The sequence below is a fragment of the Pan troglodytes genome, chromosome 1, assembly GCF_028858775.2.
Source record: "Pan troglodytes isolate AG18354 chromosome 1, NHGRI_mPanTro3-v2.0_pri, whole genome shotgun sequence".
NCBI lineage: Eukaryota > Metazoa > Chordata > Mammalia > Primates > Hominidae > Pan > Pan troglodytes.
The window spans coordinates 206198954-206225225 of NC_072398.2; the positions used below are offsets into that span (position 1 = coordinate 206198954).

Sequence of the window (26272 nt, forward strand, 5' to 3'; positions counted from 1 at the left end):
AATATATCTGGACATGGAGGGCAACAGTCAAGTTAACCAGTAAGAAAGGTTTTGGTCAGTAGAAACAAAACATGTCAATTTTCAGGATAATGAAACTGGAAAAGCCTAAAAGAAACAAATAATGCTTTGAATCTATGCCAATATTACAGTATGATGCAAAGCTGCATATCTGCAATTTAGGTAACTATCATTACAGTACATCCAGGACCTAGAGATCTGGAACACCTCAAAGAAGTAAGTAAATAAAAACTCTGAATCCTAGGGACACAGTCTGAAAAGTCAATGTCCTTGGATTATAGCTTTAGAAAGTTACCTTTAAAATGAACTGAAATCAAATCTCATTGCAGTCCTGTGCCACACTCCTGCTAAGACATTCTTACTGGGTTCAGTTGGAATGTGTCTTTCCCCACCCCTTCTCCTCTTTAAACTTCTCTCTCAGTTTGAGACCTACAGTCCACAAATAACCAGTCTTTCCTGACCTATCAGACACATCCCAAATCTGTTTCTACCACATACTCTACAGCTTAGACAAATCCCCACCTTTCTTAGTATGGCTGATTGGCCTAGCTGGAAGCCAATTCTTATATCTGTGTAGCATTAATTATAAGAAACATAGAAGAGGGTCCTAGTCATTCCAAATTAATGCTGCGAGAAAGATCTCTACTGACAAATAACACAAGCTTCAAAGAAGTGACAATATTTTCATACGTATTTTCCTTGATACTCACTTGGGAGGGCATAAGACTTCTTCAAGAAATTCCTCAATCTTATTTACATCCGTTTTGACTTCACTGTTGAAAGTTATAAATGGTGGGTGGGTCCCGGGAGCCAAGTTCTGCAGGTCTGCTGGCTTCCTGTTGGGCAAAATATTGGTCAAAATCAGATCATTTTTTACTCTTAAACAACAATAATACTTTAAATTCTCCAAGTTGGCCAGGCACGGTGGCTTGCGTCTGTAGTCGTAGCACTACAGGAGGCTGAGGTGGGAGACTGCTTAGCCCAGGAGTTTGAGACCCAGCCTGGGCAACATGGTAAGATCCTGTCTCCACAAAACATAAAAAATTAGCCAGGCATGGTGGTGCGTGCCTATAGTACCAGCTACCAGGGAGGCTGAGGTGGAAGGATCACTTGAGCCTGGGAAGTTGAGGCTGGAGTGAGCCATGATCGCACCACTGCACTCCAGCCTGGGCGACAGAGAGACCCTGTCTCAAAAAGAAAATAAATAAATTGTCCGGGCATGGTGGCTCATGTCTGTAATCCCAGCCCTTTGGGAGGCCGAGGCGGGTGGATCACCTGAGGTCAGGAGTTTGAGACCAGCTTGGCCAGCATGGTGAAACCCCATCTCTGCTAAAAATATAAAAATTAGCTGGGCATGGTGGCGCGCACCTGTAGTTCCAGCTACTTGGGAGGCTGAGGAAGAAGGATCACTTGAACCCGGGAGGCGGAGGTTGCAGTGAGCTGAGAATGTACCACTGCACTCCAGCCTAGGTGACAGAGTAAAACCCTGTCAGAAAAGAAAAAGAAAAAGAAAAGAGATCAAAGTGGTTCTAAATTTTAAAGTATATAAAACTGAATAAGAAATGGTATTTTTCAGCCAGGCACGGTGGCTCACGCCTGTAATCCCAGCACTTTGGGAGGCCAAGGCAGGAGGATCACGAGGTCAGAAGTTTGAGACCAGCCTGACCAACATGGTGAAACCCCATCTCTACTAAAAATACAAAAGTTAATTGGGCGTGGTGGCATGCGCCTGTAATCCCAGCTACTCAGGAGGCTGAGGCAGGAGAATCGCTTGAATCCCGGAAGCAGCGGCTGCAGTCAGCAGAGATCTCACCACAGCACTCCAGCCTGGGCGACAGAGCAAGACTACATCTTAAAAAAAAAAAAAAAAAGAAAGAAAGAAAGGTATTTTTCGACCAGGTGTGGTGGCTCACGCCTGTAATCCCAGCATTTTGGGAGGCCAAGGTGGGCAGATCATGAGGTCAAGAGATTGAGACCCTCCTGGCCAACATGGTGAAACTCCGTCTCTGCTAAAAATATAAAAATTAGCTGGGCATGGTAGCATGCACCTGTAGTTCCAGCTACTTGGGAGGCTGAGGAAGGAGAATCACTTGAACCCGGGAGGCGGAGGTTACAGTGAGCCAAGATCGCACCACTGCACTCCAGCCTGGTGACAGAGCAATACTCTGTCTCAAAAAAAAGAAAGAAATAGTACTTTTCCACTAGATATAATAGCTGTAATAGTATTCTAATAAGAAGCAAGCCTCCACAAAATACATAATTTATGGTAAGAAAATTCTTTGATTTTTTTTTTAACCAAAATACAAAATCCATCATTCTCATTCCAAATTAACTAAGTCACTCATTAGAGATAGTGATAGAATGAGGAGGGAAAAAAGATTTTGGAGAGTTAGTGTCTGGTATCAACTCTGGCCCCAACTAATTGTGTAAAGATGGGTAAGTCATGACTTCCCTAGGCCTTTTTTTTTTCTTTTTGGCAAAATAAAAGAGAAAAGCAGCTGAATCCTGCAGTCATCTTCAACTTCATAAGATTCCAAATTCTGGTGCTATTTCTTTCCCATTATTCTAGAAGTCCAGGCTTGACAAGGAAAAGGATCACCAGATTAGACTATCTAATATCAAAATTACTTCAATACATAAAAGATGGCATAATGAAGGGTAAAAAGCAACAAAGAATGGACAAAGTACTGAGTGAGAAAAGCTTAAAATCTACATTACCTAAGGATTTTGTCCAAATTCATTCCAAAGGTCATCAAAAAAATCAAATAGGTATGGGTCAAAAGAAATTGATGAGAGACAGATAAAACAAGTGAACACACAGAAAAATGTAAAATAGCACAACTATAAAGGGAATTTAAAAGTAAACAATAAGATGTCTTCCTCCTGTTGATTAGGAAAAATTGAAAATACCACAAAACACTGATAAAGATGGTGAAACTGTTATGCTGACAACTACTAACAGCAAGAAATGTTTGTACTATCTTGTTAAAAAAGCAAAATGGCTCACCCAAACCCACCAATGAATTTTAGGATCAAAAAATGAGATGACCAGATATGGTGTGTTTCCTATGGCACCATGAAGTATTCTTACCAAAGAAGTTGACCCTGAATCTAATCAAGCCTCTGGGGCAGGCTGGGTGCAGTGGCTCATACCTGTAACATTAGCACTTTGAGAGGCCAAGGCAGGAGGATTGCTTGAGTCCAGGAGTTCAAGCGAGACCAGCCTGGGCAACATAGTGAGATCCCATCTCTATAAAAAAAATTTTTTTAATTAGCTGGGTGTGGTGGCACGTGCCTGTAGTCCCAGCTACTTGGGAGGCTGAGATGGGAGGATTGGTTGAGCCCAGGCGGTCGAGGCTGCAGTGAACAGTGATCATATCACTGCATTTCAGCCTGGGCAACAGAGTGAGACCCTGTCGCAAAACAACAACAACAACAAACCAAAACAAAGCAGCCTCTGGGGCAGCTGTTTCTCAAATTGTAAGCCAGGAGACCCTTTCACCAGGTGATCCATTGGGTCAGAACTATTCTTATAATACTAAGGCATCATTTGCCTTTTTCACTCTCATTCTCCTCTCGTGCACATATAGTAAAATTTTCCAAATTTACTTGGCTACTTGGTACAAGATATCACAAGGTAATGAATGCAGAAGCAGACACGAGAAACCTCTTCTAAGATGTGCAAAAATGTAAAAGAATGCCACTCTTCTCACTATTTTTTGTTTTGGGAAATATAGTTGTTTTACATTAAAAATGTTTTATGGTAATAAGTAGTGGGTTCATTATTGTTCTATATTTAATGAATTAGTAAATAATTTTTTTTTTTTTCCTGAGACAGAGTCTCACTCTGTCGCCCAGGCTGAAGTGCAGTGGCGCAATCTCGGCTCACTACAAGCTCCATCTCCCAGGTTCACGCCATTCTCCTGCCTCAGCCTCCCAAGTAGCTGGGACTACAGGCGCACACCAAGCCCAGCTAATTTTTGATGTATTTTTTAGTAGAGACAGGGTTTCACCATGTTAGTCAGGATGGTCTCCTGACCTCATGATCCGCCCACCTCGGCCTCCCAAAGTGCTGGGATTACAGGTGTGAGCCACCGCACCCGGCCGTAAATAAACATTTTTAAAATTTCTCAGGATTTTTTTTTTTTTTGAGACCAGTCACCAAAGCAGGAGTGCAATGTCACAATCATGGTTCCCTGCAGCCTTGATTTCCTGGGCTCAAGCAATTCTCCTACCTCAGCCTCCCAAGCAGCTGGGACCAGAGGCACACTCCATCAAGCCCAGCTAATTTTTTAAAAATTTTTTGTAGAGATGAGGATCTCACCATATTGCCTAGGCTAATTTCTCAACTTTAATTTCTAATATAGTAAAATAGGTAGCTATAACCCACATAACTGAAAGCTGTTTGAGGCCTTCAATAATTTAAGAGTACAAAGGGGTCCTGAGATTATTTACAGGAAATGCAGGGAGGGGGAAAATGAGAGGACAAAGTTAAATGCTACCACAAGGGAGCAATTGCTAAATTCTGGATTTGGGACAATCTACCTTTCAGCTGAATGGTACTTTTACCAGACACAGGTGGGGGACTGTTATAGATTAAGAAAAACTTAAGAGATATAACAATCAAACATAAAAAGTAGAAATTACTTGGATACTGATTTGAACAAACCAACCAAAAATAAAAAGATATTTTAGAGATAACCAGGGAAATCCCAAATTGTATACTAGGAACTTCAGGAGATCAGAGCATTGTGGTTAGGGAAGAAAATGTCCACATTGTTTGAAGACATACACTGAATTAAGTAGGGATGAAATGACATGATGTCTAGCATTTACTTTAAAACATTTCAGCAAAGAAAATAAGAAAAAAGGGGCAAAGCAAATGTGGCAAGATCTTGATAACTGAATTGGGTTTACGGAGAAGTTTGTTCTATTCTTATGCATGTTTGAAAACTTTCATAATTAAAAAAGCAAACATAAAAATGTGTACTTCAAGAAAATACAACAACATATAGTTTCAAAGAATGTTTCTGCCTCCTATTATAGCCCAGAGCTGTTTATCTTGTTATTAAGTTAGCCTGCCTGCCTTCCTTCTTCCTTCCTTCCTGACCATAAATGCACAGAATTTGAATAAAATAAAGAATATTGGCTGGGCATGGTGGCTCATGCTTGTAATCCCAGCACTTTGTGAGGCCGAAGCGGGTGGATCACCTGAGGTCAGGAGTTTGAGACCAACCTGGGCAACACGATGAAACCCCATCTCTACTAAAAATATAAAAATTAGCTGGGTGTAGTAGTGCATGCCTATAGTCCCAGCTACTCGGGAGGCTGAGGCAGAATTGCTGGAAGGCGGAGGTTACAGTGAGCTGAGATTGCACCACTGCACTTCAGCCTGGGCGACAGAGTGAGACTCTGTCTCCAAACATAATATTTTTAAATATATCATGAAAGTGAAATACTTCGTCATCAGAATTTTCAAGATAGAGGGGAATCAAAAATCTATAACCAGTTTATAATCTATCAATTTCCCTTGGTCTTATTCATATTCTCTCTCTGGCTCCATCTTTCCATTTAGGTTAGAAAGCCTCAGGTTTCTATGACTACATTCCAACCAAAGATACAAAGATTTATTTAATTATCTCATTAATTCAAAAATTTTTAACTCAAAGTCCAAGTTCTAGAGCCTATCTTGCTTCCTAAACAAAGTAAAATAAGACATATTTCCTATCAACTTCTGTAAGAACCTAACCTCCAAAAGAGGACTTTTAAAAGTCAAAATCTGATTTGATTTTCAACTCTGATGCTTTCACTGAACATTCTTTAGTCTGACAAGCTCAAGTTTTTCACAAAATGAAATAAGTCAGCCCTCCTTATTCATGGGTTCAGCATCTGTGGATTCAACCAACTGAGGATCAAAAATATTTTTTAAAAGGCCATGTGCGGTGGCTCACATCTGTAATCCCAACACTTTGGGAGGCCGAGGCATGCAGATCACTTGAGGTCGGGAGTTTGAGACCAGCCTGGCCGACATTGTGAAACCCTGTCTCTACTAAAAATAAAAAAAATTAGTCGGGCGTGGTGGTGGGTGCCTGTAGTCCTAGCTACTTGGGAGGCTAAGGCAGGAGAATCGCTTGAACCCGAGAGGCGGAGGTTGCAGTGAGCCGAGATCGCGCCACTGCACTCCAGCCTGGGTGACAGGGTGAGACTCCATCTCAAAAAAAAAAAAAAAAATTTTTATAGATAGATAGATAGATCTCCCGTCTCTACAAAAAATACAAAAATTAGCCAGGCGTGTTGCATACTACTTGGAAGGCTGAGGCGAGCCATGATCACACACTGTACTCCAGCCTGGGCGACAGAATGAGACCCTGTCTCAAAAAAAAGGGCGGCAGGGCAGGGGCGGGGGCGGTTGCAGTTGTACTGAACATGTACAGACTTTTTCTTGTCATTATTCCCTAAACACAGTCTAATGACAACTTACATAGCATTTACACTATATTAGGTATTATAACCTAGAGATGATTTAAAGTATATGGGAGGCTATTTGTAGGTTAATATGCAAATGCTATTCCATTTTATATAAGAAACTTGAGCATCTGTGGATTTTGGTATCCACCAGGGGTCCTTGAACCAATCCCCCATGGATACCAAGAGATGACTGTAGACTGGGCACAGTGGCTCATGTCTATAATCTCAGCACCTTGGCAGGCCAAGGCGGGCGGATCAGCTGAGGTCAGGAGTTCCAGCCCAGCCTGGCCAACATGGTGAAACACCATCTCTACTAAAAATACAAAATTAGCCGGGCATGGTGGCGCACACCTGTAATCCCAGTTAGGAGGCTGAGGAAGGAGAATTGCTTGAATCCGGGAGGTGAAGGTTGCAGTGAGCTGAGATTGTGCCATTGCATTCCAGCCTGGGCAATAAGAGCAAAATTCCATCTCAAAAAAAAAAAAAAAAAGCAATGTTTTTTAATCTTGTCATATATAAATTGTGATTACCTGGAAAACAATTTTCTCACTCCAAATTCATAAAACATATCCATTAACATTTTTATAATGAACAGTCAATTAAATGCCTAACTGTAAGTTAATAATATAAGTCTGTTTTTCACAAACAGTTTTTTTTAAGAACACGGTAGATTAGATAAAGGGGAAGAAGGTCTTGTTAGATATGAGTTCTAAATTTCTTTTCAAATAATCTATGTCAGTATGTTCAATTCACCTTCTGCTTTTAAACTTAACTTCCTCATAAAGTGACCATTTTCGATTACCTGCTCCACCCTGACTCATTCCAATTACCTGCTCTGTCATAACCATTTTTCTGGCCAAACCACTCACCCAGTGACTCTCTTTAAATTAGCCAATCAGAATTACTTTAGTCTGTGCGGTCTAACCCTAGCCAATAGGGGAAAGACACAGCAGCAGGGGCCACGTGAGTCAGGGATAAAAACCCCTTCCCCTACCTTATCCAAGTGTGTGCTCACCATTGCTCCATGTGTAAGAGCGCACCCTTCTATAGAAGTAACTTGCCTTGCTGAGAATTAAAAAGAAAATTTTATATTCAAGTGTTATTTCTTTTGCAGCACCGAAAATTTATTTATAACAGTCTCAATGCTTTAAAAAAAAAAAAAAACCCAAAGGGGTAGGTCGGGTAGGGCATGTGGGACAAAATAAATAACACCTATTACTTCTATAATTAATTATGAAAGTTTTTAAGCTCTCTAAACAGAAAGATTCTTAATTTTTTAAATTTTTATTCAATTTTCTTTTTTTTTAGAGATAGGGGTCTCTCTCTCTTGCTATGTTGCCCAGGCTGTCCTCAAACTCCTGGTCTCAAATGATCCTCAGCTGCAAGTAGCTGGGACTAGAGAGCACGCCACTGCACCCGGCTCCCAAATAAAAATATTTATTGGGAGAGGGAGAAAGCTAGCATATCAGAGAAAAAAGAACCAAGGCTGAATAAAAGGGACTGGCTTGAAGTCCCAAGTGGAAAAGCTCTACCATTTACCAGCTACATGACTAAGTAAATTACAACCTCTTTGGGTCTGGATTTCCTCTTTATAAGATCTGCTTTGTCTGTAAAGATTAAATCAAATAAGGCACGTGAAAGTGAACTAAAAGTATGCAAATGAAAGCCATTACCACTTTTAGTATCACATTAACAAAGCATTATGCAGGAAATAAGATTGGCAGTTTTAACTTTAATAGAGCTGATGGTTCATAAATGGTTACCTAGCATTAACTGATTGGTAATAAACAAAATCTGATTAATTTAGAGTCGTATATACAACCAAGGAAAGTTTAAAGGGCATATGATTACCAATTTTCCATTAATATTTGTGATTAGTGAATAGTCTATCTTGTTTTGGTTGAAAGGCTATATATATATTTTTTAAATAAATAAAGCGATAAAACTGTTTGCAAGGATTAACTGTTGAGATGACAGACAACCATGGCAGGTCCTGATTCCAAATGAAGAATCTGAGAAGAAACTTTAGTGCCTTCAAACTATTAGTAGACTTCAAATAAATGGACAAGTTCTAAACAGTAATCTGATTCACTCACAAGCTATGTATCAACCAAACAGAATCTAAGATTCTTCAACTTGCAGTTCTCACCTGCCCTCTCAGGCCTCAGGTGTTCTGTTTGACCCACAAAGGCTCATTTTACAGATGTTTCACAGAAATGTAACACTGTAAGAATTGCAGTTTGGCTCTCCCTCCCCCTCCCCCTCCCCCCGCTCCCGCTCCCTCTCCCCACGGTCTCCCTCTCCCTCTCTTTCCACAGTCTCCCTCTGATGCCGAGCCGAAGCTGGACTGTACTGCTGCCATCTCGGCTCACTACAACCTCCCTGCCTGATTCTCCTGCCTCAGGCTGCCGAGTGCCTGCGATTGCAGGCGCGCGCCACCACGCCTGACTGGTTTTCGTATTTTTTTGGTGGAGACGGGGTTTCGCTGTGTTGGCCGGGCTGTTCTCCAGCTCCTAACCGCGAGTGATCCGCCAGCCTCGGCCTCCCGAGGTGCCGGGATAGCAGACGGAGTCTTGTTCACTCAGTGCTCAATGGTGCCCAGGCTGGAGTGCAGTGGCGTGATCTCGGCTCGCTACAACCTCCACCTCCCAGCCGCCTGCCTTGGCCTCCCAAAGTGCCGAGATTGCAGCCTCTGCTCGGCAGCCACCCCATCTGGGAAGTGAGGAGCGTCTCTGCCTGGCCGCCCATCGTCTGGGATGTGAGGAGCCCCTCTGCCTGGCTGCCCAGTCTGGAAAGTGAGGAGCGTCTCTGCCCAGCTGCCATCCCGTCTAGGAAGTGAGGAGCGCCTCTTCCCGGCCGCCATCCCATCTAGGAAGTGAGGAGCGTCTCTGCCCGGCCGCCCATCGTCTGAGATGTGGGGAGCACCTCTGCCCCGCCGCCCCGTCTGGGATGTGAGGAGCGCCTCTTCCCGGCCGCGACCCCGTCTGGGAGGTGAGGAGCGTCTCTACCCGGCCGCTCCGTCTGAGAAGTGAGGAGACCCTCTGCCTGGCAACCGCCCCCTCTGAGAAGTGAGGAGCCCCTCCGCCTGGCAGCCGCCCCGTCTGAGAAGTGAGGAGCGTCTCTGCCCGGCAGCCACCCCGTCCGGGAGGGAGGTGGGGATCAGCCCCCCACCCGGCCAGCCGCCCCGTCCGGGAGGGAGGTGGGGGGGTCAGCCCCCCACCCGGCCAGCCGCCCTGTCCGGGAGGGAGGTGGGGGGGTCAGCCCCCCCACCCGGCCAGCCGCCCCATCCGGGAGGGAGGTGGGGGGGTCAGCCCCCCGCCCTGCCAGCCGCCCCGTCTGGGAGGGAGGTGGGGGGGGGTCAGCCCCCCACCCGGCCAGCCGCCCCGTCTGGGAGGGAGGTGGGGGGGGGTCAGCCCCCTGCCCGGCCAGCCGCCCCGTCCGGGAGGTGAGGGGCGCCTCTGCCTGGCCGCCCCTACTGGGAAGTGAGGAGTCCCTCTGCCCAGCCAGCTGCCCCGTCCGGGAGGGAGGTGGGGGGGGTCAGCCCCGGCCCAGCCAGCCGCCCCCCGTCCGGGAGGTGAGGGGCGCCTCTGCCCAGCCGCCCCAACTGGGAAGTGAGGAGCCCCTCTGCCCGGCCACCACCCCGTCTGGGAGGTGTGCCCAACAGCTCATTGAGAACGGGCCATGATGACAATGGCGGTTTTGTGGAATAGAAAGGGGGGAAAGGTGGGGAAAAGATTGAGAAATCAGATGGTTGCCGTGTCTGTGTAGAAAGAGGTAGACCTGGGAGACTCTTCATTTTGTTCTGTACTAGGAAAAATTCTTCTGCCTTGGGATCCTGTTGATCTGGGACCTTACCCCCAACCCTGTGCTCTCTGAAACATGTGCTGTGTCCACTCAGGGTTAAATGGATTAAGGGCGGTACAAGATGTGCTTTGTTAAACAGATGCTTGAAGGCAGCATGCTGGTTAAGAGTCATCACCACTCCCTAATCTCAAGTACCCAGGGACACAAACACTGTGGAAGGCCGCAGGATCCTCTGCCTAGGAAAACCAGAGACCTTTGTTCACTTGTTTATCTGCTGACCTTCCCTCCACTATTGTCCTATGACCCTGCCAAATCCCCCTCTGTGAGAAACACCCAAGAATGATCAATAAAAAAAATAATAATTAAAAAAAAAAAAGAATTGCAGTTTGAGATAAATGAAACTGAGCCAATAGGCAATGGCAAAAAATTTCAAGACATCTTTGGTTTACTTCCAAAAAGGCCTTCAGTAAATACTCAACACTTGATTAAAACTCATTCAAATATTTCCCTTACGTGACATCAAGAGCAAAGTGCACAGAACTCATGCCTTGCAACAGGGTGCAAATATTCTCCAGTGTTTTGGGGTGTATTATTTTTACCCTCATGTATCATGGTAGTCTTTCAGATGAAATAAATTATTCTGTTGTTTCCCTTTTTTTTTCTAGATGAAGAAAAGGAAATAAAAACAAAAACCAAAAGGAAAAGAAACGAATGAAAAGGAGGAATCCTATAGGAGCTAATATTTTAAGAGACTTGAGTGGCTTAATTTCTATTAAAATGTAGTTCAGTACAATTGCAACAATTGGAGGAAGCTGGGCTGGTGACTCAGTTCCAGCTGCTTGGTATGAAATGAGTGCAGCATAGCTAGAGGACACCAGAGCTGGCTCTTGAAGATGACCCATCTGTAACAAGTTGACTTGCCCAACGAAGAAAAAAGTACTAGGTATGTAGGCCTTATCTTTTAAATGGAGCTCCTTTTTTCTCCAGAAAGAGAACAATAACAAAAAAAAATCGAGTTCCTTTTTGAAGGTGCTGATTTTCAGGGCATAAAATTAATTCACACATATCAAAGAGACTACTGGATACTATATAAACATATAACAACAACAACAAAAAACCTCAAAAAGTTAACACCAGAGAACCAGAATTATTTGTTTCAGAACGCTTTACTACTATTAATTATTCTTTACTAGATTTGCTATATTCTGGTTTGACTGACAGTCAAGTCACTAATTGAACAAATTAATCATGGACTCAACAAAACACACACACCAAGACCCCTTGTCACTAAGAATTTGTCTTTGTCCCAGTTCAACCAGTTAAATAATTTTACTGATTTGGATTAAATATTGTTAATCTGTCTACTTTTAATGTCAATTTTATTGTCAATCTGTGGAGGAATACTTCAAAAAAAATAATACCCATGAAAAGATTTCAAATATGGATTCCATAATTCGTTTGTCTTTGTTTTTGGTTTTTTTTTTTTTTTTTTTTGACATGGAGTCTCAATCTGTTGCCCAGGCTAGAGTGCAGTGGCGTGATTTCAGCTCACTGCAGCCTCCACCTCCTGGATTCAAGCAATTCTCCTGCCTCAGCCTCCTGAGTAGCTGGGACTAAGGCACTCACCACCATGCCCGACTAATTTTTGTATTTTTAGTAGAGACAGGATTTCACCACGTTGGCCAGGGTGGTCTTGAACTCCTGACCTCAAGTGATCACCTGCCCTGGCCTCTCAAAGCACTGGGATTACAAGAGTGAGCCACTTTGCCTGGCCCAAATATAGAGTCTATAATTTTTACCATCTTGATAACAGTTTAGGAGTAAAGTGTATACTGATAACAGGTTTAGAAAAACATTCACTAATAATTCTATTAATTCAGCTCTTAGCAGCCTCAACAGGATGTATCATCTTTGAAATCGTCTTAAAAAAGAACATAAAGACATAGCAACAAAATACTCCCTCTCTGTGTGTCTATATCTCCCTCCCCTCTCAATCACACACACACACACATCCCCACCCACCCACATACACACATCCCCCCACCCACCCACATACACACACCCCCTCAACCCACACACTCCAACCCACCTACACACACCCCACCACCCACCCACCCACACATACACACACACCCCCACCACCCACCTACCCACACACACCCCCTCCAGCCACCCACCCACACACATGCACACACATACACACACCCCACACACACACAGTGGGTACACATGTGATTCTGAATGCAGTCATAAAGCACAATTATCTTGAATTGGACTGTTCTAACAAATGCTTTATGTAGCTCAAGTCAACTTTACAAAGGGGAAAAATGGAGTCTGACTTTCCTGTCTGGACAGCAGCAGGAAATAGATGATGTCTCTGAAAGACAGGCCTATCTCATTCCATTTAGTCTCTTGGCATGTGTCATTCATGCTGCTGCTACTGAAGATCATGGAAGTTGAAATGATTTCTTAAGTTACTGAAGACTGTTTTCAGAAAGGTGGAACCACAGAGACATGATCATGAAGATAAAACTATCTGAAGAGTCTATTTGGGAATCAGATTTTTTTCTGAGTTTCTAACTGCCTTTTAAGATATGCAGAACTATCAGTTTCATAGTTCCATTGTAACACTTTAAACTATTACAAAAGTGAAGTTTTTTTCCCTTTTCTCCTGAATTTAAATATAAGGTAACTAACTCCAAGGAAGATGAGGCAGCTCGCCCCAGGTCCCAGTGAAATCAGTGATAGAGCTCTCTCCATACACAGCTAGGTCTCACTCCTGAAATTTTCTATACTATGCCATGGTTGTTTCCCAACTGATGACATGCCAGAACATCTTTAACTCTGTCCCAATTTTAGTATTTTCACTTATATTATCTGAAGCTTTTGTTCAAATCGTTGATGTAAATTGAAATTCTTTGTGAAGCCTGGGCCCTTTTTTTCTATCTAAACGTTCTTTAAATTGCAATATGAACAGAAAATTAGATTTGGAAATGACTCCCACCAAAGCACGAAGGCTGCTCTGGCAGGCAAGTAATGGGAGATTGTTCACAGCCTCACAAGGGACACATGAATACTACCAGCATAGTCATTAATGCCAACTGAGATTCAAAGAGAACATGTCATACAGTGCCAGAACTAGAAATGGGCTTGTTCTTATGGATGAAATGTCATGTAACAATCATTTTTTTCAAATCATAGAGTGAGCTGCTAAGTAACTCTCAGAGGAGTTCTATTGTTCTCCACTGGTTTGTTCTGGAGTCAGTACTTCTCACCAAGATATTAGGCAATTACCAGGAAAAGCAGGAAAATAAGCACTGTAGGCATATTTTCTCCCCCAAGATTTCTAAAAAGAGTCACATTTAATGTTTTAAGATTAAGAATATATTATGAAAAGTACTACAGGGATGTTTTATTCCTCTGTGATAACTTTCATATATACTGGTGGGTTGTTTGTTTTTGTTTTTTGAACCAATGCTCACTTTCTTGAGGTACTTTCTCTTTAAAATTTTGTTCAAGACTGCAAGTGTGTAAACTCATAGAAAAGATCTGGACGAGGCCAGGCACAGTGGCTAAAGTCTGTAATCCCAGCACTTTGGGAGACCAAGGCCAGAGGACTGCTTGAGCCCAGGAGTTCAAGACCAGCCTGGGCAACACAGGGAGACCCTGTCTCTTAAAAATAAAAAATTAGCCAGGTATGGCAGTAAATGCCTGTAGTCCTAGCTACTTGGGAGGCTGAGGCTGGAGGATTACTTGAGCCCAGGAGCTCAAGGCTACAGAGTAAGCCGTGATCGTGCCACTGCACTCCAGCCTCGGTGACAGAGGCAGACCCTGTCTCAAAAAAAAAAAAAAAAGAAAAAGAAAAAAGGAAAAGATTTGGAAGAATAAAGACCAAACCTAAAATAAATTATCTCTCTGAAGGGGAAGTTGATGACTAGGGGGTAGGGATGGTACAGACTCATTATCACGTACTACTTGCTTAGTTTTAGTTGCCCTAAGAAGCATTTTTTATATTTACTGGAGACCTATGATTGCTAAAGACCAAAAAATATAAGCTTCAATTTTAAGTGCTCTCTACCATTGATTTTACATAAAGCCCTAGGTAATAAACATATATCTTCTTTGATATTTTCTAATTATAAGGCCCTGAATGCCTACCTCCCATGCGCCACTTTTTATAAACACTTAACATATACACTTACACATATTTCCACATACACACTTTAACATATATATACAAATCTGCAAATATCAATCAACCTATAGGAATAATGCCTTTAAAAAATCTGCAAATGAAAAGAAACAGACAACTCTGAAATAGCTATAATGGGTTTATTTCCTTTTCTGACCCAGATTCCCATGTTTATGGCACTATTACTGGTATGTATCACAATTAAAGCACTGTATTAAACTATTCAATGACAGCTTTTTCAAAGAATGGCAGTCAACTCACTTGCTCCAAGCCAAAAATGGAATAGGAGAAATTCATGTATTTTAGGACACAGTAAGGGTGTGTGCCTGGTGGCACAGTCTATTTTTAGGAGTTATATTGGGAAACTTGCTTTGTGTACACATGTATTAAAAAAAACAGTAATAGAAGGGTAACTACATGACTTATTTCATTCTTACAACATCTCTGTCCAACATGAATAAGGTAATGTCTTCCCAAGAGCTTGTAGTTTTAACTCACTATTCCCAAAGGCTTATTTCTACATTTATATACATAACTAAAGGGGTTCCTAGATGACTTTATGGCTTATGTTCAATAAATTTTAAAGTCTGTAAAATTTCAAATATATGCACTAGCAGTAAGTAAAAATGTATTTTAAGGGAATGACAGAAATCTGAGTACACTAACCTAGAACTGGGAATGGAATTATAGCTCTCAGGTAACTATCAGCATGTGATGCTCAGAGGGATAACATACATGAATTCTGCCACTTTATCAAGTGATAGGCTGTCAATATCTTTTCCTGGACACTGTTCATGACTTGATATATAATATGGTTTAAATTTCTGTCCTTGCCCAAATCTCATATCAAATTGTAATTTTCAATGTTGGAAGAGGGGCCTTGTGGGAGGTGACTGGATCACAAGGGCAGACTTCCCTTGCTGTTCCTGTGACAGAGAGTGAGTTCTCACAAGATCTGGTTGTTTAAAAATATGTAACACCTCCCCCTTCTCTCTTCTTCCTTCTCCGGCCATGAAAGACATGTCTGCTTCCCCTTTGACTTCTATCATAATTGTAAGTCTCCTGAGGCCTCCCCAGACAAGTTTCCTGTACAACCTGCAGAACTGCCAGTCAATTAAACCTCTTTTCTTTATGAATTACCCAGTCTCAGGTAGTTCTTTATAGCAATGTGAGAACAGACTAATAGTTTTAAAAATAAGTATAATAGCAAATCATGTTGTGACACTTGCATCAAGAGGAATCCACTGCCAAACCCTAGATTTTCCCATTAATACAACTATTCTTAACCCTTGATTTAAATCTTTTGGGGAAGGGGATGTATGAATGTTCTTCACCTCAGACCTGTTTGCTAAAGGTGAATAGACATTCCTGAATAAAACAGAGCTTTCTACTCATCACGGCTCTTCTCAGCCCTCTCCACTATGGAAAATAAGCCATAAAGTCATCCAGGAGAGAAACCTGCAAACAACTCTTCACTTAGCAAGAACAGACACCGGGCCACAGATAATTGCTCTTATTTTACAATACATTTAAACAAATATGATTAAAATACTTGCATTATAGCTAAAATGCTATAGAAAATTACTGTTATTCTCTGAAAAATAAATTAAATGAAATTGACAACAACGGTATTCAACCTCCTAAAAATCCTTGTCTTTGAAGATCCAGATTATAAAGGTCACATGCTTAACACATTTGGGGCCAAGATGATGTCTGCTTAGAAAGCTCTTCATGACTCCATGTTTACACTGGAAAAAAGAAGTCAAGGATTTCACTGCATCCACACTAACACTTAGCTCCTAGTGCTGCTCATGAAATTTAAGGTAAACATACAAAAGTTCCTAAAAAAGACTGAGTAGCCACGCAGTATACTGACAGCGTGACTTGTCCAAAATAGTTATATACAAGTTAAGTTTGTCCATAAACCAGCAGAACTTTAATACAATATATTTCCTTTAGAGAATACGTGCCATCAAGGTGAAAATAGGATCAAACTGAAAAGATAGTTCAGCTTAAGTTGATTGCAAACTGCGACCATGTCTTACCTTTTCAGGTCAACAGTCGTCACACTAAATACAACTCCTTTGAGCCAAAGAATCATGAAGAGCCTCTGGGAAAAGGGGCAGTTTCCTATGCTTTCACCATCACTGCCAGCCTGGAAAACAGAATTAAACATTAAAAACAAGGTCAAAGTGATGATACTCAACATGACATATCTTTTTCTGAATTTTAATCAAGAGTACAAGAAGCCAGGAAAAGTTACATTGTGGAAGGAAGAGTAGAAATTTGGGTCTTTATTATTTTGTTCTTTCATTAGCCTTTTTTTTTTTTCTTTTTTTGAGACAGGGTCTCCTTCTGTCACCCAGGCTGGAGTGCAGTGGTGCGATCTCAGCTCACTGCAACCTTCACCTCCCATCTTAGCCTCCCAAGCAGCTGGAGCTACAGGCACGTACCACCATCCTGGCTAATTTTTAATAGTTTTAGTAGAGACAGGGTTTCACCATGTTATCCAGGTTGGTCTTGAACTCCTGGGCTCAAGTGATCCACCTGCCTCAGCCTCCTAAAAGTGCTGGGATTACAGGCATGAGCCACTGCACCCAGCTAGCGCTAGCCTCTTTCTTTTCTTAAAAATGATCAGTCTAGGGCCAGGCGTGGTGGCACACACCTGTAATCCCAGCACTTTGGGAGGCCGAGGCGGGTGGATCACACGGTCAGGAGTTTGAGACCAGCCTGGCCAATATGGTGAAACCCCATCTCTACTAAAAATAAAAAAATTAGCCAGGTGTGGTGGTGGGTGCCTGTAGTCCCAGCTACTCAAGAGGCTGAGGCAGGAGAATCACTTGAACCCGGGACACAGAGGTTGCAGTGTGCCGAGATCGTGCCATGCACTCCAGCCTGGGCGACAGAGCGAGACTCTGTCTCAAAAAAAATAAATAAATAAATAAATAAAATAAAAAATAAAAATGACCAGTCTAGTATAGCACTGCCCAAGAGAATTTAATGCATGATGGCGATGATCCATATTGCCAATGTCCAATATGGTAGCCACTAGCAATATGTGGCTAGGGAGTATTTAATGGGGCTAGTTCAAGCGAACTGAATTTTTTTGTTTCATTTATTTTAAATTACAGTCATGAATCACTTACTGACAGGGACACATTCTGAAAAAAATGTGCTGTTAGGCGATTCTAGCATTTTACAAGCATCACAGGGTATGCTGACACAAACCTAGATGAGATCGCCTACTACACACCTAGTCTACATGGTATAGCCTATTGCTCCTAGGCTACAAACCTGTACAGCATGTTACTGTACTGAATACTGTAGGCAAGTGGAATATAATGGTATCTGTACATCAAGACATATCTAAACATAGAAAAGGTAGAATAAAAATACGAATTATAAGCTGGGTGCAGTGGCTCACGCCTGTAATCCCAACACTTTGGGAGGCCGAGGAGGGGAGATCACGAGGTCAGGAGTTTGAGACCAGCCTGGCCAACATGGTGAAACCCCACCTCTACTAAAATACAAAAAATTAGCTGGACGTGGTGGTACGTGCCTGCAGTCCCAGCTACTTGGGAGGCTGAGGCAGGAGAATCGCTTGAACCCGGGAGGCAGAGATTTTACTGAGCCGACATCGTGCCACTGCACTCCAGCCTGGCGAAGGAGCAAGGCTCCATCTCAAAAAATAAAAATAAAAAATAAAAGCGAATTACAATCTTTTGAGACCCCTGGCATATGCAGCACATGACTACAATTTATAATTTAAAACATAAACAATATGTTTTCATAATTTAAATAGCCACATATGACTAATGGCTACTATGTTGGACAGAACAGTAATTCCTAGGGGGTACATAAACCCTTGCCTCAGGGCAAAGGCAAAGTCTGTTATGGGTTTTCTGAAATGTAAAAATCATTTTTCATTCTATCAGACAGTATTCTTCGTAAGGCAAAGTAAAAAGGGAAACTTGTAGGTGTACCCGCCTCCAAAAAAAATTCATTATAAACATCCCATATCCTGGCTGGGCACAGTGGCTCACTCCTGTAATCCCAGCACTTTGGGAGGCCAAGGCGGGCAGTTCACAAGGTCGGGAGTTTGAGACCAGCCTGACCAACATAGTGAAACTCCGTCTCTACGAAAAGTACAAAAATTAGCCAGGCGTTGTGGCGCATGCCTATAATCCCAGCTACCCTGGGGGCTGAGACAGGAGAATTGCTTGAACCCGGGAGGTGGAGGTTGCGGTGAGCCGAGATCGTGCCACTGCACTCCAGCCTGGGCGACAAAGTGAGACTTCATTTCAAAAATAAAAATAAATATCCTATATCCTGTTTTTTTTTATTTTTTTTTTCAATTAGAGATAGGATCTTACTATGTTTCCCAGGCTGGTGTGCAGTGGTTACTCACAGGCACAATCACAGCATACTGCAGTTTCAAATTCGTGAACTTAAGAAATACTCCCGCCTCAGCCTCCCCAGTAGCTGAAACTACAGGCATGCACCACCATACCCGGCCCATATCCTGTTGTACACATTCCTTCAGAGAGCAAGAAAATAACAAAAGATATATTTATAATAACCTATTTCTAACCCTACTTAATGAATGGCAATGACGAGGTAGATTTTCCTAAAATCAGAGTGGTACAAATCTTTTATAGTCCCATCATGTATGCCCCAAGGTAGTTGTTGCTATTGTTTTTAACTTTTATTTTAGGTTCAGGGGTATTATGTGCAGGTTTGTTATTATAGGTAAACTCATGTCACAGGGGTTTGTTGTACAGATTATTTCATCACCCAGGTACAAAGCCTAGAGCCCAATAGTTATTTTTTCTGATCCTCTCCCTCCTTCCATCCTCCACCCTCAAGTACAGCCCAGAAATAAGGCCACACACCTATAACCATCTGATTTTCGACAAAGCTGACAAAAACAAGCAACGTTTTTGTCAAAACAAGACTCCATATTCAATCAATGGTGCTGGGATAACTGGCTAACCATATGCAGAAGATTAAAACTGGATTCCTTCCTTACACCATACACAAAAATCAACTCAAGATGGATTAAAGACTTAAATGTAAAACCCAAAACTATAAAAACCCTGGAAGACAACCTAGTCAGTGCCATTCTGGACATAGGAACTGGCAAAGATTTCATGACGAAGATGCCAAAAACAAGTGCAACGAAAGTTGACAAACAGGATCTAATTAAACTTAAGAGTTTCCGCACAGCAGAAGAAACTATCAACGGAGTAAACAGACAACCTACAGAATGCAGGTTGAATGGGAGAAAATATTTGCAAAATATGCATCTGACAAAGGTCTAATATCCAGCATCCATAAAGAACTTAAACAAAATTACAAATATAAAACAACCCCATTAAAATGTGGGCAACCGACATGAAGACACTTTTCAAAAGAAGACATACATGTGGCCCAACAAGCATATGAAAAAAAGTTCAATACCACTGATCATTAGAGAAAAACAAATCAAAAGCACAATGAGATACCATTTCACACCAGAATGGCTATTTTCAAAAAGTAAAAAAAAAAAAAAACAGATGCTGGCAAAGTTGTAGAGAAAAGGGAACACTATACGCTGCTGGTGGGAGTGTAAATTAGTTAAACTATTGTGGAAAGCAGTGTGGCAATTCCTCAAAGAGCTAAAAACAGAACTACCATTCGACTCGGCAATCCCATTACTGGGTATATACCCAAAGGAATATAAATCATTCTACCATAAAGACACATGCATATGTATGTTCACTGCAGCACTATTCATGATAGCAAAGACATGGAATCAGCCCCAAGTTTAAAAAGGAAAGATGGACTGAAGGAAAAGGAGAGATGGGAAGGAAAGAGAGCTGGAATGCTGGAAGAGAACGTTCTGACATTGCTAGAGATCAACACAGCCTGTTGACTATGACGTCCATGGAAAGTGCCAGAAATAACTCTCCAATAAGTCATTCAAAGATGCTGGTAAAAGTACTGTTTATTATCCTAAAGTAACTCTCAAAAAATTCAGAAGCATTTCAGTAAAATGCCACATCAGTAAAAAGTCATTAATTCCTAAACTAATGGAGAGGTAAAGGGAGTTTAAAAAACAAAAACAAAAAAAGTGGGCTTATAGTGAAGATTCTAGAACCCTAATCAGACAGCATGGAACAGTTACAACAGAGCTTGGTTTAAGAAAAAAAAAAAATCCGATCATTCTTTATCAGTAACAAAATATACACAGAATTTGAGGGCAGAATGAATCATATTAATTCCTAATACTACATATAACTTGTACAAAAATGTACTTCCTAAAAAACGCCTAGTTCTTAAATTTTACTGTGATTACAAATAACCTAAGGAAAACATTTAAAATGAAGACCCCAGGGCCTCATATCTAGAGATTCTGATTCAGCAGAACTCTCGGGTTGGGGCCCAGGAATCCTTATTTTGTTATAGGCACTCAAGGAGATTCTGAAGTAAGGCACCTGCCTGCTGGATACATTAAGAAACACTGGTGTGGGAAGGTTAGGATGATATTTGATTCTCAGAACCCAAGTCAATTTACAGCACTAACTCATCCTACTATATAACAAACTGGTGCCCAAAGTTGCCTTTTTGAAGATACTGACCATTAATAGCATGGAACACTGATAACACACAAGTGGATTTACTACAGACAAGAAAATGTTAATACACTACCTTTCCAATTAGCCTGATAATCCAAATTTGAGATTTACTGAAAAAAAAAACAACAGTAATTTGGTACACAAAGAACTAGTCTGACTCAAGGCCTTTATCCTCCTCCACTTAATCTATAAAATTAACTAAAATTTCCCAAGCTGCCTGTCAAAGCAATGTTAAAATCATTAAGTTGGTAAGCGAGACATAATAAAGATATTACATGTAGGAACTTAGAAACACGTTAAACTAAAAGCAGGCTAAAGATGAATGGGGACTGGCTACAGATCAGTCACCATACATAATCTCCTACAGTGGTCTGCAGAGCCAGTCCTTGAGCATGGGCAAAAGAATCTCAGAATACGGAACAGTTCATGAAGACCTGGTCAGGACACAAATGCCTCTTTCCTTTCACAGGTGACCGCCTCCTTTCTCTAACATTTTCTAGCAAATTTTCCCAATTTACTTTTGTTTCAGGTATATCAGAAGCTCATTACACATCTCATACGCCTAATAAGCACTTTCCTTCATGCACACATAAATAAAAGGATGCATATTCTTCAAGACGGACCTGAAAAAAGTCCCTTTTTTACTAACCACTAATGACAAGTCAAATAAGAAAAGTCATCGTCACCATGAACAACTTTTTCCAAAGTCTTAATAGCATCAGAAAATTGGGAGCTACTAGTCAGATGAAATATTTATTTTTATTTTTGAAAATTTTTGAAGTATAGAAAAGGCCACGCACAATAGTTCATGCCCGTAATCCCAACACTTTGGAAGTCCAAAGCAGGAGCATCACTTGACACCAGGAGTTTGAGATCAGCCTGGGCAACCGAGCAATACCCCATCTCTACTAAAAAAACTAGAAAATTAGCCAGCGTGGTGGCACTCTCCTATAGTCCCAGTTATTCAGGAGACTGAGGTAGGAGGATCACTGGAGCCCAGGAGTTCAAGACTGCAGCGAGCCATGATTATAGCACTACATTCCAGCCTGGGTAACAGAGCAAGACTCTGTCACTATTTAAAATATACATATTATATATATACACACACATACACATATACACATACATATAAATACATATATATACACACATGCACATATATATGTATAATTTATGTATATACAGTAAAACTGTGGAAAAATTCAAATTTCTTTTTTTTTTTTTTTTAATTAGGTGGAGTCTCGCTCTGTTGCCCAGGCTGGAGTACAGTGGTGTCATCTCGGCTCATTGCAACCTCTACCTCCCAGGTTCAGGCCATTCTCCTGCCTCAGCCTCCCGAGCAGCTGGGAGTACAGGCGCCCACCACCATGGCTGGCTTATTTATTTATTTATTTATTTATTTTGAGATGGAGTTTCACTCTTGTCACCCAGGCTGGAGTGCAATGGTGTGATCTCGGCTCACTGCAACCTCCACCTCCGAGGTTCAAGTGATTCTCCTGCCTCAACCTCCCGAGTAACTCGGATTACAGGTGCCCACAACCATGCCCAGCTGATTTTTGTATTTTTATTAGAGACAGTGTTTCACCATGTCGGTCAGGCTGGTCTCGAACTCCTGACCTCAGGTGATCCACCCACCTCGGCCTCCCAAAATGCCCAGATTACAGGCATGAGCCACGCCGCCTGGCCCAATTTTTGTATTTTTATTAGAGACAGGGTTTCACCATGTTGGCCAGGCTGATCTCAAACTCCTGAACTCAAGTGATCCACCCACCTCAGCCTCCCAAAGTCCTGGGATTACAGGTGTGAGCCACTGGGCCTGGCAAAAAATTCAAATTTCTAGAATTCACAAGTCAAAAACCTTCTCCTTTAATCCAAGTTAAATATAAAATTCAATTTCAACAAAATTATAGAATCAAAATTACCCTGTTTAGTATGAACTACACTGAATACAGTCTATTGCTACAGATGACTGAGGGCATTGTGATACAATGGAAAGCATCCTACACTGGGAGCCAGGATACGTTTATTCTATACCCAGTTTTGTATTAGTAACCATAAAAATTAACATATAGTTATCTAACAATAGCATCTGAGAAAAGTATGCCTTTAAAAAATACTTTACTCTTCACTGCTTCTAACAGTTATATTCATTATTTTTAAAATAAATAAAAACTGAAACACTAGAGAAAGTCAGCATTCCCTTACCCTTGAACCATTAATTTGCTACTTATTCTTCTACATTTTTATTTTCTATCTACATACTACTATTTTTCTTTTAATAGAGATGGGGTTCTAACTATGTTGCCCAGGCTGGTTTCAAACTCCTGGCCTCAAGTTATCCTCCCACCTTGGCCTCCCAAAGTGCTGGGATTACAGGTGTGAGCCACCACGCCCGGCCCATACTACTTTATTCCTTGAAAAATATGATCACATATATATAACTTTTTTTTAGTTTATATATTTTATTTCCAACTTAATGTAACCAATCCTCTGGAGGCTGTAATGTCTCTGCCAGAATACTGTCAGAGATGGCCAGGGAGGAAATCAGGGCCTCCAAACCCTGCCAAGCCCCTGCCCCTGGGATGGGGTCAGAGGAGGCCTAACAGAGTCAGGACTTTGAACATTAACCAGTGGTAATGAGGCCACCTCCACTAGTGTACCAGGGAGGTCACACAGGGAGCTGCAACTCCCATTCCCCCACCCCAGCAGTAATAAGGAGCCTCTTCACCATGGTTGCTGGCTTGTTTGGTTCCAAGTCTGAGATGTATAAGGCAAAAAACTAAGAAACTCACTACCATCTAATTCTGTTTTTCCAGAAGCAGAAGTCTCTCAGAAGTATTAAATTTATTTATTTATTTTTCTTTTCCTTAAAATCACATTCTGGAAGCAAGAAGTATTAAATCTCAAAAATGGGGCTAGGCACAGTGGCTCACACCTGTAATCCCAGCACTTTGGGAGGCCAAGGCAGGCAGATCACCTGAGGTCAGGCGTTTAAGACCAGCCTGGCCAACATGGTGAAACCCCGTCTCTACTAAAAATACAAAAATTAGCCGAGTGTGGTGGCGCACGCCTATAATCCCAGCCACTCGGGAGGCTGGGGCAGGAGAATTGCTTGAACCTGGCAGGCAGAGGTTGTAGTGAGCTGAGATCACGCCACTGCGCTCCAGCCTGGGCGACAGAGCAGACTGTCTCAAAACAAATAAAAATAAAAATAAAAAAATAAAAATGAGATAACCCAGTGGGGCACTTGGACTTCTGTCTCTACCTGGTTATATAACAAAGCAGTGCCATCTCCCTTCTCCTTTTCCCTCCACAGAAATGTCAAAGGAGTCTTACTTGAGTGTCAGAAGTTTAAAGAGAAGGATTAAACAAGATCCAGAGTCTCTTAACATAATATGAAAATGTCCATGTTTCAACTGAACGTGTCATACCAAGAATCATATCAAACGGAATGATCTGCTTGAAGCAAATGAAAAAACAGAAAGCCTCAGCAAAAAAAATAGAAGATATATGTCAGAAGATAAACACGATAATTAAAGTTAAAAAAAAAAAAAGATATAAAGAAGTCCCAGATGGAAATTTTAGAACTGAAAAATACAGTAACTGAAATTTAAAAACTCAGTAGATGGGTTCAAAAGCCAAACGAAGGGGACAGAAGAATCAGTAAAATGAAGGTATAAAAATTACCTAGTCTAAACAACAGAGAAAAACTACACTGAAAATGTAATACTTCTTATATATTTCCATTTTTTTTGTTTGTTTGTTTGTTTTGAGACAGAGTCTTGCTCTGTCACTCAGGCTGGAATGCAATGGCGCGATCACGGCTCACTGCAACCTCTGCCTCCTGAGTTCAAGAGATTCTCCTGTCTCAACCTCCCGAATAGCTGGGATTATAGGCACACATCACCATACCCAGCTAATTTTTGTATTTTTAGTAGAGACAGGGTTTCACCATGTTGGTCAGGCTGGTCTTGAACTCCTGACCTCAGGTGATTCGCCCACCTCGGTCTCCCAAAGTGCTGGGATTACAGGCGTGAGCCTCCTCGCAAAGCCTGTTTCTATATTTTGAGATCATCCATCTAACTGCCATTCCTGAAGGCTTCACTGGATGCCATCTATTGTCCCAATAATTTTATATCTAGAAATTTATTCTATAGAAACAGTCATACAGATGTCCAAAGATACAAGAGAGAGGAATACTGAGGCCTTATTGTTTGTAACAGCAAAACACTAGAGACCACCGAAGCCCATCAGTAAAAGATTGGTTAAATTTATAGACCACCAACAGAGGATGGAAGTCTAGGCCACCCAATTCAGCCTTTGCTGGCATGGTGAGGATGGAGCCACAGCTTTTTCTGTGGTGTTTACAGTAGAGCAGTAATTATCTAAAAGTTTGTGGTCTTGTTTAGGCTGCCCCTTCCCTGGTTCTCAGGCAAGAGGCAGCAGGATTTGGTTGGAGTTTTTTTTCTCAGTGCCTGCTAGTGTGTCCAGGTTGCTGGCTTCTTTAGCTCCAAGTCAGGAATATAGGAGGCAAAAAAGCAGGAAATTCTATATTCCCAGAAGGAGAAGTCTCTCAGAAGTATTAGATTTAAAAGCAAAATTAAAAATGCATAATATGTGACATATCCATACAGTGGAATATTATTTGACAATTAAAAGCAATGAAGTATGGATACATGCTGTGACTTGAATAAGTGAAAGGAACAAAACACCACATATCACAGCTGGCCTTCCGTATCCACAGATGCAGAACCCGCAGATACAGGGACAACTATAACGGACTTCTACATCCACAGAGGAGTCCTGAAACCAATCCCCCGTGGATTCCAGGGGACAACTGAATATGATACCATTTATATGAAATGTCCAAAATAGGCAAATTCATACAGATAGTAGACTATCTGTTGCCAAGAACTGAGGATGGGGAAGAGGAGTGACTGCTAATGGGTACATGGTTTCTTTTTGAGGTGATGAAAATGTTTTAAAATTAGACCCTGGTGGCCAGGCGTGGTGGCTAACATCTATAATCCCAGCACTTTGGGAGGCCAAGGCAGGTGGATCACTTGAGGTCAGGAGTTCGAGATCAGCCTGGCTAACATATAGCGAAACCCCATTTCTACTAAAAAATACAAAAATTGGCCAGGCGCAGTGGCTCATGCCTGTAATCCCAGCA

At 41.7% G+C, this 26272-nt stretch overlaps 1 protein-coding gene across 1 annotated transcript in view; it reads right to left on the reverse strand.

Annotated features, from left to right (window-relative positions):
- CLIC4 (chloride intracellular channel 4) overlaps positions 1-26272 on the reverse strand; it is a 95300-nt gene that overhangs the window by 26507 nt on the left and 42521 nt on the right. Inside the window, exons 2-3 of the mRNA XM_001168510.7 lie at positions 16528-16637; positions 729-854 (exon numbers count right to left, since the gene is read on the reverse strand). Of these exons, the coding sequence (XP_001168510.2) occupies positions 729-854; positions 16528-16637 (236 nt within the window). The remainder of the gene's footprint in view (positions 1-728; positions 855-16527; positions 16638-26272) is intronic.